The sequence below is a fragment of the Lingula anatina genome, chromosome 2 (genome assembly GCF_051362555.1).
Source record: "Lingula anatina isolate TDL-2025a chromosome 2, LinAna3.0, whole genome shotgun sequence".
Lineage (NCBI taxonomy): Eukaryota > Metazoa > Brachiopoda > Lingulata > Lingulida > Lingulidae > Lingula > Lingula anatina.
The window spans coordinates 25,084,974-25,105,333 of NC_141768.1; the positions used below are offsets into that span (position 1 = coordinate 25,084,974).

Below are 20,360 nucleotides of genomic sequence, written 5' to 3' on the forward strand. Positions count from 1 at the left end.
TCAAGGAAAACCAGTAGGCCTATTGTCTAGAAAATCACAGGAGTGATCAGTGTTAGGAAAATACAGGTCAGTTTGAACATCTGCTTGATTGGACCATTTTAACAGTTACGTTTTTTCGATTTTTTTTTTTTTTTTTTTTTTTTTTTTTTTTTGCATATTTTGAGAACTCTCGTTTATAGCATTTTATAGAGCTTGTCAAGCACAAGACTTGTGTTGGTGTCCATTTTTTTTGGGGGGGGTTTCCATACGAATGCGCTTACTCCAGCTGGTGGTACAATATTAAGAGGCGGTATCGCCTCTCTGATCCTCTAGTCATTTTTATGTACAGACACAGATGTGTCTGTACATATTGCCATCACCTGCGTCTGTCGTCGCCGTCGTCACCGATGGCAATGGCGATGCCGATGCTGATGCCGTGCACTTTCATTGTAAACACTATAAGTGGAAGGCAGTTTTACTTTTTGTCTTTATATTTACAGAGCTGATAAATATTCATAAAACGCAGGTCAAGTTCGGAAATCAGCATGATCAGGCCATTATTGTAGAAGTTATGCTGTTTTTTCACTTTTCAGCATATATGAAACACTGTAAACACAATATAAGAACAAGGCAGCAAAGCTGTCAAATGTACAGACAAAAAGCAGGAAATAACTATGCACAAAATAGGCTACTGTCAATTCTGATGCAAAAGAACATTATGTTAAACTGCAAATTCAACATCAAATTTTAATTATGCTCAACAGGTAATAGCAATGTAAGTAAAATGTATTTCTTTTTTGAAAGTTTGGCAAGTAAGTAAGTAACACTTTCATTGTAAACACTATAAGTGGAAGGCAGTTTTACTTTTTGTCTTTATATTTACAGAGCTGATAAATATTCATAAAACGCAGGTCAAGTTCGGAAATCAGCATGATCAGGCCATTATTGTAGAAGTTATGCTGTTTTTTCACTTTTCAGCATATATGAAACACTGTAAACACAATATAAGAACAAGGCAGCAAAGCTGTCAAATGTACAGACAAAAAGCAGGAAATAACTATGCACAAAATAGGCTACTGTCAATTCTGATGCAAAAGAACATTATGTTAAACTGCAAATTCAACATCAAATTTTAATTATGCTCAACAGGTAATAGCAATGTAAGTAAAATGTATTTCTTTTTTGAAAGTTTGGCAAGTAAGTAAGTAACATGGTTTTCCCATAATGGTCATCATGGCAGCAGCACCCAAAATTGTGTTTTCTTCTATTCTGATGCAATATTACATAATGGTTAACAGCATAATGACCGTCAATTTTTAATAATAAAATATACGTATCATGTATTTTCAGAAAATGTGACTAGCATGGGTATCCAAGCCCGTGGAACTTCAAAGTCACACCTTGAAAATGCCAATATGTGAAAAATTAAAGTTTCACAAAAAAACTGTTTAACTGGCAGTAAGAATTACCAAACAGACTGCATTGCCTACTGAAGCTGTATTTTAGTCCCATGTTTCTTTTCTGTTAGTTTGAAAACAGTAAGTGACATGGTTTTTCTGAAATGGTCATCATGGGAGCAGTGCCCAAAATAGGGGTTTCTTCAAATTTTGATGCAACATTACATAATGTTCAACAGCATAATGACCATCAATTTTAATAATAAAATATTAGTAACATGGACATTCAGAAAACGTGACCAGCAAAGGTCTTCAGGCCAATGGAACTTCAAAGTCACACCTTGAAAATGCCAAAATGTAAACAAGACAACACTGTTCTGTTATGGGTTTATTTCCATTTTTAACACTTTTTTTAACATAAAACAAAATAAACAGTTTACTGCCATTTTTATTTGATCAACTAAGAAAATTGATGAGGTGGGAAAAATATCAATAGAACAGTGTTAAATGTCCAATTTCATCTATTCTGAGATTCTGAACATAGTGAATGATTGAATCTGACAAAATGCAATGATATGAGTTTGATTCCATTTTTGACACTTTATTACACAATACACGATAACAAGTTTACCATCATTTTTACATAATCAACTAACAATGTTGTAAAGATGCAGGAAATGTCAAACAAACACTTTTACGTTTCTAATTAGTAAAATAATAAGGCTATGAACATGCCTAAGAACTGAATCTGAGGAAATGTGAAAAAACAGCATAACTTCTAAAATAATGGCCCGATTATGCTGATTTTTGAATCAACCTGCGTTTTAGTAAGATTGGCCACTCCTGTGAGTTTAATGACAATTGGCCTATCTGTTTTTATGTACAGACACAGATGTGTCTGTACATATTGCCATCACCTGCGTCTGTCGTCGCCGATGCCGATGGCGATGCCGATGCCGTGCACTTTCCTTGTAAACACGATAAGTGGAGGGCAGTTTTACTTTTTGGCTTTATATTTACAGAGCTGATGAATATTCATAAAACGCAGGTCAAGTTCGAAAATCAGCATGATCGGGCCATTATTGAAGAAGTTATGCTGTTTTTTCACTTTTCAGCATATTTTTCACATTTCCTCAGATTCAATTCTTGGGCATGTTAATAGTCTCATTATTGAACTAATAAGATACGTAAAAGTTTTTGTTTGACATTTCCTGCATCTTTATAACATTGTTAGTTGATTTTGTAAAAATGATGGTAAACTTGTTATCGTGTATTGTGTAATAAAGTTTCAAAAATGGAAATAAACTCATATCATTGCAGTTTGTCAGATTCAATCATTCACTATGTTCAGAATCTCAGAATGGAAGAAATTGGACATTTAACACTGCTTTATTGATATTTTTCCCATCTCATCAATTTTCTTAGTTGATCATATAAAAATGGCAGTAAACTGTTTATTTTGTTTTATGTTAAAAATTGTTAAAAATGGAAAAAAAAAAACATTTCAGAAAAGTGCTGTCTTGTTTACATTTTGGCATTTTCAAGTTGTGACTTTGAAGTTCCATGGGCCTGAAGACCTTTGCTAGTCACATTTTCTGAATATCCATGATACTAATATTTTATTATTAAAAATTGATGGTCATTATGCTGTTAAACATTATGTAATATTGCATCAAAATTTGAAAAAAAAAAAACTATTTTGGGCACTGCTCCCATGATGACCATTTAAGAAAAACCATGTCACTTACTGTTCTCAAACAGTACAGTAAATATATATAGATGTGTCTGTACATATTGCCATCACCTGTCTGTCGTCGCCGTCATCACCAGCGCCGTGCACTTTCATTGTAAACACAAAAAGGGAAGGCAATTTTACTTTTTGGCTTTATATTTACAGAGCTGATGAATATTCATAAAATGCAGGTCAAGTTCGAAAATCAGCATGATTGGGCCATTATTGTAGAAGTTATGCTGTTTTTCACTTTTCAGCATATCTGCAACAATGTAAACACATTTCAAGGAAAACCGATAGGCCTGTTGTCATGAAACTCACAGGAGTAATCTATCTTACTAAAACGCAGGTCAAGTTCGAAAATCGGCATGATCAGGCAACTATTTTAGTAGTTATGCTTTTTTTTCAGTTTTCAGCATATATGCAACACTGTAAACACAATATACGAAAAACAGATAGGCCAATTGTCATTAAACTCACAGGAGTGGCCAATCCTGCTAAAACGCAGGTTGAGTTAAAAAAAAAATCAGCATAATCGGGCCATTATTTTAGAAGTTATGTTGTTTTTTCACATTTCCTCAGATTCAATTCTTAGGCATGTTAACAGATTCATTATTTAATTAATAAGATATTAAAAGTGTTTGTTTGACATTTCCTGCATCTTTACAACATTGATAGTTGATTTTGTAAAAATGATGGTTAATTTGTTATCGTGTATTGTGTAATAAAGTTTCAAAAATGGAAATAAACTCATATCATTGCAGTTTGTCAGATTCAATCATTCACTATGTTCAGAATCTCAGAATGGAAGAAATTGGACATTTAACACTGCTCTATTGATATTTTTCCCATCTCATCAATTTGCTTAGTTGATCAAATAAAATGGCAGTAAGCTGTTAATTTTGTTTTATGTTAAAAATTGTTAAAAATGGAAAAAAAAAAAAACATTTCAGAACAATGCTGTCTTGTTTACATTTTGGCATTTTCAAGTTGTGACTTTGAAGTTCCATGGGCCTGAAGACCTTTGCTAGTCACATTTTCTGAATATCCATGATACTAATATTTTATTATTAAAAACTGATGGTCATTATGCTGTTAAACATTATGTAATATTGCATCAAAATTTGAAAAAAACCTACTTTGGGCACTGCTCCCATGATGATCATTTAAGAAAAACCATGTCACTTAATGTTCCCAAACAGTACAGTAAATATGTACAGATGTGTCTGTACATATTGCCATCACCTGCGTCTGTCGTCGCCATCAGCGCCGTCACCGGCGCCTTGCACTTTCATTGTAAACACGATAAGTGGAAGGCAGTTTTACTTTTGGGCTTTATATTTACAGAGCTGATGAATATTCATAAAACGCAGGTCAAGTTCGAAAATCAGCATGATTGGGCCATTATTGTAGAAGTCATGCCTTTTTTCAGTGATCTGAAACGTCCTTGACCTTTTCCATGTTTTCAATTCCGCATATTATTCTACAAATAATCTCAAGTTACGCTTGCGGCCTCGCTGTTTAAATAATCTTTAAATAATCCCTTCGCAAGGAGTTTGCGAGGAGTTTGCAAGTGAGACTTGCGTGGTCCAAGATGCACGTCGCAAGCAACGAAAGAGAAAGTGCCCTTTGCGTGTTGAGTATGGCGCACGCCCTCACATCTATGACGAAGTAAGTCGAAAACACGGCGGGGCTGCGAGAATAAAAGGTGTGCTCACGACGCATGCTCGTGTCTCTACAATTTCAAAAATTTTGAATTTTGCTCAATTCAGATTCTAATGTGCCTCCAAAAGACAAGGGAAATAAGTTTAAGAGCAGAAAAGAAGGTTGGAGGAAGATAACAGAAAACGAAGCGCTTTAGCACTGCTTTTTTTATTATTTAATAATTTAACAAAATCATCGTTGCCTGAAGAAAAGACATAGCTGCGTCATCTTAGATTAAAACTAACTTTTCCTTAAGTAAATAAATAAAAGGGCGTATAATATAAATACGGTAACTACAGTAGGAGAACAATATTAATTTTGCACAAACATTTCTCAAATTTACAAGGCATAGCTGTAGGCCTACGTACTGTTAAGCTGCACGCAAAGTCTGAGATCGACTTCGAGTAACGCCCTTTATTTTCCCCAATATATTTCGAATAAAATGTGTCAATTATGTGTCCCAAGAGGGTGGTGCATCTTGAAAAAAATAGCATAATAGAAAGGGTTTTGAATCACGATTTGTGTTTACAAAGCCCAGGGAATCTTTGCTTTGGGAGAGTAGTGTTTTTGCGGAGTATTGGTAGGTGGGAGTATCAGTGGGGGGAAGTATCGATGCAGGGATGCAAAGAAGCGGGGGAGTATCGGTGCTGGGGAGTATTGGTGCAGTGATGTAAAGAAATATGGGGGAGTATCGGTGCGGGGACGTATAGGCATTCTAGTCGGGGGCGAACTCGGCCAATATAAAAATTTTAACTTCGTCTCACGATTTTGGAGCGCCTGTTCTAATTTTTTAAAAGCAAGACAATGGAACCAAACAATACGAATCTCAAAAAAATTGATATTTTTTAATAGAGGATATAGCCGGGCGTACATCAAAAGGCGGCTTGTTTATTATTGTGATATGTAATAATAATTTATATAAAAGATACGATATAATAGGTTCTTGCCGATAAGCTTTATTGATTTTTTAAGTATTTGGAGACTAAAAACACAATTTAAGCTGAATGGTTTCAAATCGAGGCACCACGTATTTTAATACTGTTAAAACCATGGAAAAGGTCAAGGACGTTTCAGATCGCTGACGGTGCGCGCGCGCCATCTGGTGTTAAGTCCGCGAATGACCGTTTGCAACAACTGATTGTTGAGTTGCTGTAACTGATTGTTGAGTTGCGATAACTGATTGTTGAGTTGCGGTAACTGACTTTTGAATCGTTTATTGATTGTTAGATTTTGACGAATGATTAAAATGACCAAAACTAATTTAGTAGAATGAAGTTTAGATAGTTAAAGTAGGTTTTGGTTGTTAAATAGTGCTGATAGATTGTTGAATTGACGTCTGCATTTTTTGCGTGAATGGCGTTCCATATTTATGCACCTGGTTTTAAAATCATATAGCGATTTCATGACAATCGTTTACTATCCAATCAAGGTGACAGCCGAGCGTGGGTTCATCCTGTCGGTATTCTGACTGATACTCCAAAATGCAATCTGACACACACCTTGAAAACGGGTAGTGTGGTCTGATATATACCGGTTAATTCAGGATCCTTAGGTGCCGAGTCTGGTAGTTGGGTAGGCCTGACCATGTTACTTAGGATTGCTAAACTTTCAAAAAAGAAATACAGGACTGAAATGCAGCCTGAGTTGGAAAAGCAGTCTAATTGGCTTCTTTTTCTGGAAGTTATACATTTTCAAAGTGTGAACTTGAACTCCCAATGGGCCTGGTATTACCTGTTGAGCATCATTAAAATTTGATGTTGAATTTGCAGTTTAACATAATGTACTTTTGCATTAGAATTGACAGTAGCCTATTTTGTGGATAGTTATTTCCTGCTTTTTGTCTGTACATTTGACAGCTTTGCTGCCTTGTATGGTAATACCTCTGGCAGTCAAAATTTTGTCTCTGCAGCTTTCATGCCTCCATGTGAGCCTACATACAAATATCAATGTCAAAAAAGGCAGTGCCATAATTAAGCATTTATTCTATTTTGCCTGTCACCTCTAAGAAAATGTGATTAATTAGTTTGTGGAGGATGTTGTATTGACAGACAGCTGATAAAGTGAAAGGCTTTAAGTGCTTGAACATCCTCATTTAATGCTTCTTTTTTTTTCTGCAGAACCACTTAATGTGATTACAGCAAGTACTTGTGGGGTGGGGTGAATATTTTTGCCTCTGTCTCTGTGTTCCTGCTCTTAAGTTTTAAGCCCAAACCTACTTGTAATATTGTTTACATAAACTGAAGAAAATAAGTAAAGTAAAAAATATAAAAAAACTTAATTGATTACATTTTCAGGATGTAAACAGTAGTGTGACAGAAATTGAGGCATTGGATAAAGATGAGAATTCAACCACACTCTACAGCATTGATGGAGGGAATTGCGGTTATTTTAAAATAGACAGCTACACTGGTATTTTACAGCTGAAGGAGAAGCTGCCTCAAGAGAATAATGACTTTAATTGTAATGTAAGTTGACTACAAGTACCATATTCTATTATATGTTGTCCATAATGCACCAATAAATCACAGAAAAAATGTCACAAAACCTTAAGCTAAAGATTTAAGGACAACTCCTTAGGATTTTCCCACCACTGATTTGATGGGTGCATTTTTCAACAAACTGAGAACCAAACATACACTTGCTTCAAACTCCATGTCAGTTATTTTGTTTGTACGGTAATGTGCCAAGCATTTCGACGGGCCCAGTCAATCAGACCACAAAAATTATTTTATAACATTGATTTTTCTGGGCTCAAACAATTAGTCCATACGTCAAAATCATGGGACAGAATTTTTTTCTTGTTCCGATTGTTCGACCACATCGTCGACAAGACTCGGTAAATTTTCAAGCCAGTGAAATAGATGCTGCATGCCTCGGCCCTTTGTCAATTGTTGTCCTTTCAATAGCTCTCGTCAATGAGGAAGAAACAATTAATTGAAGATCTAATCTGGAAGCATGACGTACCTGTCTTTTCCTTTGTCCCCGATGACAATAATAGTGCTTATCAGTCATTCTTTGCTAGTGGTGCACTGCAGGGGGGGCATAACAAGAATGTTATTTAAATTTAGATAGCCAACCAAATTCTCATGACATCATTGTGTATGTTTCAATAACAAATCAAAGAAGCTGCATGAGCAAGGAGGATGTTGTTATAAAAGCAAAAAAAAGAGAAAAAGAAGAAAATATATCGAAATTACCCTCAAAATGGCGTCCTTTTTTGTGGAATTTCGACCCTACCTCTATTTAGGAACAGTTTGTTTAGGGTTTGAATGAATTATTGAAGCAGGGAATACACCTACTGCAAGAAGATATAATAAACAGAATGTGCAAATGGTTGTTTAAATAAAAATTTATTTGAAGTCACTGAATAATGGTCACAAAATTAGCTTAACTTACGATACATGCGGTGTCCCACCCCGATGAAAATTTCATCTAATCCTATCTTTCCGTATTAAAACTGTTCAATCGTCCAAAGAAGTATGTCGGTTAGTTTGTGTCACGAAATCCATGATAATATCAGTTTTCTTAAGAATTTCACATTTATTGCTCAGCAAGGTCTATTTTTCTTCACCGCGTCCCAATATAACGTTCGCAACGGTGAAACTTCAGAGATCGATTCTTATCAGACGACTTTAAAATGCCGCGTGAAAATTATACATCGATAGCGATCTTCTTCCATACTCACTAACTGATGACGTCTTACACACGAATGGCTTCTTTTGCACACTAAAAAAAACAGCTCAAACTGGCGGGTGGCCCATTCTGATAACATGTCACGCAATGACGCTGTCGAGATAGGATGCAGGGCACAGGTGTAATTCCCTCGATTTAACCATCACAGGATTGTTTATTGGGATCTTCTTTGTATGAAGGTGAGAAATTATGAGTTTTGTTTCATTTTTCTTCAATTGTTTCAACATATTTGTGTACCGATTGATTTTTACCATTCTATAAGTAGGGTGACTTCGTCTGAACTTTCGTTTTGCGTCTGTGTCACATGGGGGACTAAAGGTCATATTGAACATGGTGACCCGGTGATACCGTATTCATGTTCTCTTGTTCTCGAAAACTCAATCATCGAAATTGAAAAATCTTTTTTTTTAGTTTTGTCTTAAATTAAGCTGCTACACTGTATTCCGTGCGTTTAAAATTTAACCGTCTGTAAAAACAGCAATAATGGATTACTAGCAACACTTACATTACGCAATGAAGCACCGAAAATGGGTGAAGAATATGTCTCAGTAATGCGTGTTTGCCACTCATAATGCACTGTACTTTCTTTGAATAAGCAATAAACTATTTGTGATCTTAGGTTATCCATTGTTCGTTATCAGAGTTAACAGATTCTTTGTGTGATTTTTTTTCAGAATCCCAAGAGTGGATGCCTTAGTGAGCACAGAACAGATATCACCATTGGTCCACATATGTCAGGAAGAATGTTATAATTATGAACTTTGTGTTACACTGAACTTCATTTTGTTAAATTTTGTATTTTACTGAACTTTATTGTGTTAGAATAATAATAATAAAATAATAATTCAGATAAAAAACTACAATCTGGAACATTCTTTAGATCAACTTTGTTCAGTGTGTGTCCCATGTGACAGTTACAGTAAATAAAATATGTGCATTATTCCTCTGTGTTTGTCAATTCCATTTAAAAAGCATGTGAAAGTGGTGTGCCCCTCATGATTGAAGTGTGTATGGATAATAGCAAAAATATTGTTATTATTTACATGATTATAAAAAGTTTTTGTACCCGCGTCAATAACGTTACCGTGACCCACATATTCACCATTTTTATTAATTATGAAATGTGGATTAAATTCTTCAAACCCAGTTTTGAAGCATTGAGACAACACCCCCTTATGATTTAAACTAAAACTGAAAACATTCCATTAGATTTTCATTAGTTTGTGCAAAATATATTACCCAGGGTAACGCGTCTTGGATTTGGTGGGTATAGCTGTTCAACTCTCCTGTGTGCCCTAAAAAGGGCAGCTGCTGTTTCCCTTTTTATGAAATGATAAACTGTGATGGTGTAGCTATCACATCGCAAAATTACAGCTTCCCAGAGAAAGTTTGAAATTTTCGGTCAAATTCAACATTTTGTAACCACTAGCAAAGAATGACAGTTATAGACATACAAATTTTGCTATTAAGCAGACTTGCCCTCGCTGACTGATTCATCACGCCCGTAACTGGGGAGGGGGGGAGGGTTAAAAAAAGGTCTATTCTGGATGAAACCAAATATCGACAGTGGTAAAATATGCCGTAAACACCTTCATATAGACCATATATCGCGTTTGCTAGCAATAAAAAGTTTGGGAAGAATAAGCAATTTATTTTCAAGTTCGATTGAAATATATATGCAGATGGGGAAACGTTCTTGAAGTCAACACCGCAAGATCTTACATTTACTACAATCGTCTGAAAGATCAGCGGGATCGACCGCCCAGACTTCTTGGCGCCAAATACCACGTGCTGTCAAAATCTGACGAACACGTGTCGCTGTCCCAGCAGGCAAATTATGTTGTTTTAACGTTGAAACAACGTTGAACCATAACGTTGAAAAGACATTGAATAAACGTTGGATTTGAAAGTTGTGTCAACCTCAGATAACAACGTTGTATCAACGTCAGAAAACAATGTTATATCAACCCCACTGAGCGGGAAATTTGCCTGGATGTGTTTAGCAGAAGGACATGTTTGGTGGCTAAATATATGTAGGGTATAAATGTATGGACTTTAAGTTAAAATTTCCAAGGTTTAGACTATATATATATATATATATAAATCACAGTTACCTCAACCTGTCTATCTATAACAGGTTACCAAGAACTGTTAACTCTATCACATTTACAGCAACTTATTCATCCTAGTGTTAGCTGACCTTGCAAGCAATTCAGTTTATTGGAATGTTTTTCTGAATAACAAGTTAAGAAAATTCACAAGTTAACTAAAGACACAAAACAACTGTCACTTTTACTTCAAAACCATTTTGTTATTATTTTGATAAATTTAGTTACAGTATTGATAAACAAAGTATCACGTTTTCAATAATTAATATTTTAAATTACAATCCATAACTGCAGGGTTGTGTCATTGACCAAAATACAACGTTGAGTCAACGTGGCTTGATCAACGTTGATTTAACTTTGAATTGAGGTAGATCAACGGCAATTCAACGTATCAACCTGTTTTCAACGTTGATCCAACGCAACTATGCCTGCTGGGTGTTCACCTACATGGATAACTGATTTGTCAACAATAAAAATGACGTCTTCCTTAACTCCATGGGAGCTTCATAGAGAGTTCCACTTGGTATTTACGTTACCTGTGAGTCACTTTCTATTTCCCCAGATGCATGAAATGTTGATAATATTTAGCGTAATCCACGACGAACTCCATTCCTGTGACCCCCTCCCCCAAAATGGGACCGTCTTCATTAACATGTGGTTTGCGCTATGCTGGAGCAGACCAGATAAAACCAGTCTCTCATTTCTGCATGTGCTCAATTCTCACGTCAAATTATAAATGCACCTGTTTTGTGAAAATTATGGCAAGTAAATGCTTTTTATGTACAGACACAGATGTTTCTGTACATATAGCCGTCATCTGCGTCTGTTGTCGCCGTCACTGTCGCCGGGGCCGTCGCCGTCGCCGTTGGCGTGCACTTTAACCGTAAACACGATAAGTGAAAAACCATTTTACCTTTTGGCTTGAAAGTTACAGAACTGATGAATATTCATAATACGCCGGTCAAGTTCGAAAATCAGCATGATCGGGCTATTTATAGGGAAGTTATGCTTTTTTTTCACTTTTTTCAGCATATATGCAACACCGTAAACACGATAAGTGGAAATCGGTTTTACCTTTTGGCTTGAAAATTACAGAACTGATGAATATTCATAATACGCCGGTCAAGTTCGAAAATCAGCATGATCGGGTCATTTTTAGGGAAGTTACGCTTTTTTTTTCACTTTTTTCAGCATATATAACACCGTAAACACGATAAGTGGAAATCGGTTTTACCTCTTGGTTTGAAACTTACAGAACTGATGAGTATTTAAAATACACAGGTCAAGTTCGAAAATCAGCATGATAGAGCCACTTTTATGGAAGTTATGCTGTTTTTTTCATTTTTTTCAGCATATATGCAACACTGATACAGAATATAAGAAAAACAGATAGGCCAATTGTCATTGTACTCACAGGAGTGGTCAAATCTTACTAAAACATAGCTTGAGTATGAAAATCAGCATAATCGGGCCATTATTTTAGAAGTTATGCTTTTTTTTCACATTTCCTCAGATTCAATTCTTAGGCATGTTAATAGTCTCATTATTGAACTAATAAGATACGTAAAAGTGTTTGTATGACATTTCCTGCATCTTTACAACATTGTCAGTTGATTATGTAAAAATGATGGTAAATTTGTTATCGTGTATTGTGTAATGAAGTGTCAAAAATGGAAATAAACACATATCATTGCAGTTTGTCAGATTCAATCATCCACTATGTTCAGAATCTCAGAATGGAGGAAATTGTACATTTAACACTGTTCTATTGATATTTTTCCCATCTCATCAATTTTCTTAGTTGGTCATATAAAAATGGCAGTAAACTGTTAATTTTGTTTTATGTTTAAAAAGTGTTAAAAATGGAAATAAACCCATTTCAGAAAAGTGCTGTCTTGTTTACATTTTGGCATTTTCATGAATTGACTTTGCAGTTCCATGGTCCTGAAGACCTTTGCTAGTCAAATTTTCTGAATATTGATGATACTACTATTTTATTTTTAATAATTGATGGTCATTATGCTGTTAAACATTATGTAATATTGCATCAAAATTTGAAGAAACCCCTATTTTGGGCACTGCTCCCATGATGACCATTTAAGGAAAATCATGTCACTCACTGTTCTCAAACTTACAGGAAAGAAACATGGGACTAAAATATAGCTTCAGTAGGCAATGCAGTCTGTTTGGTAAATTTTTCTGGCAATTAAACATTTTTTTGTGAAAATTTAATTTTTCACTTATTGGCATTTTCAAGGTGTGACTTAGAACCTCCACGGGCTTGAAGACCTTTGCTAGTCACATTTTCTGAATATCCATGATACTAATATTTTATTATTAAAAATTGATGGTCATTATGCTGTTAAACATTATGTAATGTTGCATCAAAATAGAAGAAAACACAATTTTTGGTGTTGCTGCCATGATGACCATTATGGGAAAACCATGTTACTTATGACTGTCAAACTTTCAAAAAAGAAACACAGGACTAAAATGCAGCCTGAATTGGAAAAACAGTCTAGTTGGCATCTTTTTCTGGAAGTTATACATTTTAGTGAAATATTCATTATCTTTTTGGCATATTCATTGTGGGACTCCCATGGACATGAAGCCGAATGGTAATCAAATTTTCTACATGTCCATGCTATTTATAGTCAATAATCAAAAATTGGTGATAATTATTCTATAATTTATTATGTAATGTTACATCAAAATTGACAAAAATCTTTTTGCACTGCTACTGCAAACATTATGAAAAGAAAACTGTGTTACTTATTATTATTTTTAACATACAAGTATGATTTTTAGGATTGGCATGCAGTTCAAATTAGAAAGCCAGGTCAATTGGTCAATTCTTTTATTATTAAATTTATGCAATTTTGTGTGAAATTTTCATTTTTCTTATTGTGGCACTTTTAAAGTATAATCTTGAACTCTGATGGGCGTGAAGCCTTATGCTTTTACTTTCGTCGGTGTTACCTGTTGTGCATAATTAAAATTTGATATTGACTGTGCAGTTAAACATACCGTACTAGGATTAAGAATGTGTACATTTACCCCGTGGACCATTTGAAGATTACACTGCGATTAATGCGGTGGAAAATACAATAGAGAGAGTGTATAATGATAGGGTCGCTAAACGATTGTTGATGGCATATTGTAACTAGCCTAATCCCCTGGTCGCCTGGGTAGCCACGCCCCCTTAGAGTACTTATGTAAACAAACGGTCTCCCGTAACGAACTATCCTTTTGTTCAACAGCTTCGCGCGTGCAGCTGATTATGTATGTAGTGACACTATAGCTAACTGCATATAAATTTGTGCTAGCTGTTATTTGATTCATTCTGCTGTGTCGGATGTTGTGTATCAGCCCACTGGTTCGTTGACTTATGTTTTTCTGAAGATTGGTGGTGCAGATTTTGAGTGCTTAATTATTTACCCTCCTTCTAACAAGAGAAAGGGAAAGGGAGATAAAAGGAGAGAGTGTCAAATGAAACGGGTAATGAGTAATACATTACATTAAATAAAGGGACTCGCGGTGGAAGAAACGATAGACTGTTTTGCATCAAGGTATGCCATTATAATCCGACATGGCCCATAACATGATCCATAACATGACTCATTGTTGTATGCCTTATATTTGTGCCGACTTATATTTTACCTTGTTCATTTCGTGAAACTATTTCTTTGAGTAAAGGGGCCCGCACACGGTGAGCATTCGGCGCGCGCCACTTGCGCTGCGCCAGATGCTTGCGCTCCTCAGCTCCCCGCAAACGATGCGCTCTTTGCTCAGCAGAGATGCCTCCCGGCCTGCCCCTATCGGATGCAACTGTGGGATCATGTGATTAAGGAAACATTACATATTGTTGTTTTTTCTGATAGTAATGGATAATGGTTATCACGTAAATCAATCAGACTAACTATAACTGTGTACTTTTTTGTTGACTTTGCTGGGGGCTGCCATTTTTGTTTGTTTCCGGCTACTGGCACATGCGCATTGTTAGCATGGCGTGAGCAATCGGCGCTTGCACCCCGCACACGCTGAGACATTTGCCTCAAGAGACCCAAAAAATCAAACATGTGAGAAATTTTGCTCAGCCGCGCGTGAGGCAAAAATCTCACCAAAATACCCCCGCACACGATGAGAAAACGGCGCAGCGCAAGTGGCGCGCGCCAAATGCTCACCATGTGCGGGCCTCTTAAATTTTTGCCTGTATAAATTAACTTTGTGACATGAAGTAATTAATTAAAACGCGCCTGTTGAAAAGGGGGCTTTTCGTAACTAATAAAGGTTCACTATTCAGAAAAATATCGTCGCCGTTCGTCGCCGCTACCTTCAGGAAAACGTACCCTCCGCGTGGATCACCGGCATTTTTGATTATCTGACAAATAAGGGCAATTTACGTTTTAGCTAATAATTCTGAATTTACTAATATTTTGGACTAAATTCAACGTCAGATTCATAGCAATGATGGAGAGCCGCCAGAGTAACTGTTACTTTTAATTTTCTAAACTAATCGAACTAGAACGCGTGGCGATAAAATGTGTCGCTAGATCTTGTAAACACTCAGCGAAATGCACCTAGTGACTATATTCAATGTGCCGTCACTTAATTGCTTTCTCGATTTCATTAATTGACGATAGTAATTGCATATAACAAGGAAGAGGAAATGCTGAAGACAAAACAACGTCGGGTCTTTGTGTGACTTTCTCCCTAAACACTTTTTATGTTGCTGTCAAAGAAAAAGGAGTCTAGATAGCGATTATTTAAACCACTGCTGCTGCTTTTGCAGGTAGACTTCCTCGTTTATCATTTAAATGCTCCCCTCCCCCAGCAGACCCAACTTGATGCATGTACGTCTTGGTAGCTATAGTACAGATCTTGGTTCAAGTAATGAAAGGTTTAAGCACAAAACGATAATTTGAGGCTATTTTTTCATTCAAGACAAAATTAAGTATCTATGGTGTGTGACAATAGGGACTTTACAAAGCTTAATTTGTCCTTAAATATATATTCCAGTAGCATAGGCGAGCGACGTAATTGTAGCCTCAACTTGAGGTATCCTCGATGAAAGCGGAGTACAAAAATTAACTTTTTTAAATATCGATTACAACATGCTGTACAATGATATTGAGACTAAAGGGTTTAATGGATTTCTTTGCCTTAAAAGCAATTCATTTCAAAATTAAAAGAAACAGTTTTTTCGTGGAGCGCGGGTAGACAGTTTACGTCAGGTGATTCGTTAAAGTCGAGGAGTGTTTCACTATCAAATGTGTAAATCATATATGTCAGAAAACACTATAAGAAAGTTTTTTGTTACGATCTGCAACATTTGTTCATTTATATAGCAGGGCGAAGTTAAAGCCAGAGGTAAATAGAACCTAATACCGTAATCCTCCTTGTCCATTTATTTAAATCGTATCAAAATGTTTGATACACAATGTTCATTAAATTCATAATTTTGGCAATTTATCAAAACCATATTGGTACATAAAAGTTTAAGATTAGCATAAGTTAAGCAACAACCAGTATGAAGAACAACACCATTTTTAAATGAGGCAAGACACCCTCTTCACACTGATTATAACCTTGAGAAAGACATTATGCAACTTAAGGCAAAGGAGTTATGCAAAGTTCTTTCAACTCAAGTGTGAATACAACACATTCTTTCTCACTTTTACAAGACAATGGAGGCGAGCAAGTAGAGTAATTACAATATACAATAAAAAGGACATTAGTATAGAAAGCTTACTTCGGGTCAGCCCTTTGCTTGTTCGAATGAAAGAGATAGATATCGCGCCACGACTCCCTTTATTAAACCTTCGTGTGTTTGTGTAAAAGTGTGAAAGACAGGCAACGGTCTTTAGTCGCTGTTGATATTGTTCGCGATTAATGTTGAAGTATAACTCCTTCGCCTGCATGTAAACGTGTTACTTTTCCTCATGTTCTCTATATTTCTCTTAGGTGGTTGAGACAATGGGATGAGATCGATAAAAGTTAAGGTTAATCTAAACAATTAGATGCAATTTTTGTGAAATGACTTATTAAGTGATGTGCATGTACCTAGCATGTTTAAATTCTTGAATTTCTAATTGGTTAAATCTTTCATACACGGCCTCATATATGTATTACTCTCAGGCCTTCGATATTATTGTGTTACACGGGACTCCTGGAAACCTGAAGCACAGGTCTACGGAGTCTTGTTATCCTTCATGCAGTTTTATGGCTGGGATGAACACTGCGAAGTAGAAACAGGCTTTACTTAGCTTTACTTGATGCACGACAGTTTAAACAAAACCAGTCTGCAAGGCTTGCTTTGATTTGGCGTTAACCTTACACTGGTTTTAAAAGAACAAATATAAATATGTTCGATGGATTAAATGCCGGCTTCGTTATATTTTAACTAAATGCGTTCATTTGCACAGTTACACAGATAATATTTTTAAGTTGTCTGTCGTTCAGCACGCATTATAGGGGAGTAGCTAAATAGTGACGGTGATCAATCCAAGCTCAATCTTGGCAAGTATCGTTTACAAAATAGATCATGTTGAATAAACTTAATTACGCTTTAATAAATAATCAACACACGGTTCGGTTATTGTCACTTGAAAGCTTTCGATCAAAGACGTTCAATGAAATCACAAATCATTTGACGATTAAAAAATGGACATGTTCAAGGGGCAGTTTTTGTTTCAGCTAAAGGGACTTCAGGTTCAGGTAGAGGGTTCAGTTACGTGTTTCATCGGATGATAGCATCACGCCCTAGGTCTAAGCGAGTTGAATAGAAGCTTTTTATCCAAACATCCTATTCCTAACTATTGATTTAGGACAAAGGTCTAGTAACATGCACTGTGCAATTACTATTAATGGATCAGATGCATACTTGATTGTTTTTCCTCTGGTGTCGCACGTATGCATCCTTACTTGAGTGATCTAAAACAAGTCGCTAGTGTACCATGTTTCTCACTGTAGCAAAATATGTTCGACATGGTGTTTCTGAACGGCAGCCGTAGACACAGTAATTGTATAGGCATGCTTTAAGCTTGTTCGAGAGATAATAACAGTCGGGTTTAACAATAGATAGCGAGCAATAGTAAGACCCCCTCCTCTTTAACTGATGATTTACACTTTTAATTGACCGTACTTTCGTATATTGTATGATCATACAGCCAGATTTCCCCCTGTTGCACGTTGTAGTTGGATTGTCATTGCGCCTATGTCAATGCACCTCATTTAATTTCAATATTATAATATAAATACTTGAACGCTTGAATGCAGATATTTCAAATTAAAACGTAAGTACATAAATAAATTATACATTTATAAATTAATCCAATAGGAATTTTTTGAGACAGATTGATGCTGACGCTCATGCATTTCAACCAAACAAACAATAATTAGTTCAATTTTTGACTGCGGAAATTTTATATAGGATGAAATAACTGATAAATTTAACTAGCAGTTTGTTAGCAACACTAAAAACCAGCTGCGCGTGCCAAACTAGTGAACAAAAGGACAGTTCGCTTCGCGTGGCACGCCTTAGCATGGGTTTAGCCTCTTCAAGCTATAATCCTATCGCCGCAACAAACAATAGGGACCTTCTGGCTGATGTATCCTGCTGTTAATTACACCTAGTTACAGCGGATTGTCACGCTCGCGCTGGGCCACAGAAACCGGTGTCATGGGGTTCACTCGTATTAAGTATTGTGTTATTCCACCTAAGCTATTGTGTTTGTGCGTTCGAATTTTGAAGGGATTTATACGGCCCTCCATTGTTTGTCCGCCCCCTTCTATTCACAAGATAGGGATTAAAATATTTCGAACGTTGTTACACCGGTGTACAACGGAAACAAAATTATTCCGACCACTGTAATGTATTATTGCATCAGAATTGGAAGTCTCCTATTTTGTACATAATTGTTTTGTGCTTTTCTTAAGATGTGACTTATGGGCCTGAAAGACCTTTGAGAGGGTCAGTCTGTAAATTTCCCTTTGGTATCACTTAGCTAATTTCAGAGTTATAAAGTCATTTGCCTAATTAATAGGTCTTTAAATGAGATTACATAAAGCACACTTGTTGATATTTCCCTGTAAATTCCCAAAGGTTAAGCTCTCTGCTAGATTAATAATAAGGAAGCAGTGATAATTATGCAGGTAAATTTTGTTTAATATTGCAAATAAGTTATATATATATATATATATATATATATATATATATATATATATATATATATATATATATATATATAAACTCGGAAGATTAAAGGTTTGAATAGCAGCTTCATTGGAATTATATTTACCTCTGCCAAGGAGGTTATGTTTTCACCCCTGTCTGTCATCAACATAACTCAAAAAGTTACGGATCGATTTTGATGAAAATTTCAGGAACTGTTGGAAGTGGGCAGGGAAGACAATGATTAGTTATTGGTGTTGTTGGTCCAGATCAATAATCAATCAATAAGCAATAATAATCAACAATTGCTGTCTAGGCAGAGGTCTGCGCTCTCAGAGTGCTTTTCTTGTTTTGTTATGTTTTCCTTTTTAATTTTCAAACACTGGCATTTGTGACTTTTAACTCTCATCCGCCTGAGGCTCTGCACATTTTCTGTATTTCCACATAAGCAGTTGTATTGTTTTTTATGTCTTTAAACATTATGTAATATTATTTTATGCACTGTCATCATTTTTCAAAAATTGAGATTTTCATCATGTTAATTTGATCTCTCATGGTCCTGAAACTGTAATCTTATTGAAGGGGTGGATTGAGACCATCTTCTGGGTCTTCTGGAAGACGGTCAGATTATTAAGTTTATATTGACTGGCATCTGTTTTTTTTCTGTTGGAAGACCATAAAAATGGGGGATGGATCAACATAGATACTTTGGAATACTGTCAGAAAATATCTCTGGGTTCGCTCCTGTTATTGACCATGGTACCTGTTGTGCATGATTAGAATTCAGTGTTGACTGACAGTGCTATTATAAGCATTATTTATTATTGCATCAAAATTGACAAAATGACCTATTTTGCATCTTTATTTTCTGTTTTTTGTCTGTACATTTGACAGCTTTGCTGCCTTGTTTTACGTTCGGGTTGTATCAGTGGGGTTTTCAATATGCACTGTGGTTTGTGCACAGCGAGAGTATATAAGTAAGAAAATCGGAAGAATGCCAGCAAAATACTGTGTCTATCGGCACAGGTACGCTCCGTATTTTGCCTTTTCTCAACATGTTTTTATATGACATGCTTTTTAAATAAAATACTTAATAGTAATTTGAAGTTACACTGATTTCCGTTTGAGTACCAGTTGGTATTCTTTGATACGGGTGATTGAATTTTCTTCGGAAGTACGTACATCTATGCCTCGACGCTGAGCAAGCCTTGCGGGTTGAAAACAACTGATCTCAGACTGGTAAAAAATTTCAATTCGGTTGATTTCAGTTGTCATATTAAAATTCATATAGGGCGTATGTAGATCACATAACTAGTTTAAGTCCACTAAAGCTACCGGTTTCAACTATAAGTGACCGGCCTTTGTTTACAACACCTGTCTCCAGGGAAATACTCGTCCCACTTGTGAAGCGCATCATGAAAGTGATCGTAGGTGAGGGAAATATATAATTAAAAATTATAATTGTCGTCTTTTTTAATGTTAGCACATATTGTACACAGCAAAATAAGATTTCAGGAGGATAAAACATGCCTGAAACACATGTTAGGCAAAAATTGTGGCTTATCTTGCATAAC

The 20,360-nt window shown here is 35.9% G+C and overlaps 1 protein-coding gene across 1 annotated transcript in view; it reads left to right on the top strand.

Annotated features, from left to right (window-relative positions):
• Nucleotides 1-20,360, top strand: part of LOC106165535 (protocadherin Fat 4) — a 75,834-nt gene that overhangs the window by 41,478 nt on the left and 13,996 nt on the right. The window contains exon 14 of the mRNA XM_087003190.1: nt 7,107-7,277. Within this exon, the coding sequence (XP_086859316.1) occupies nt 7,107-7,277 (171 nt within the window). The remainder of the gene's footprint in view (nt 1-7,106; nt 7,278-20,360) is intronic.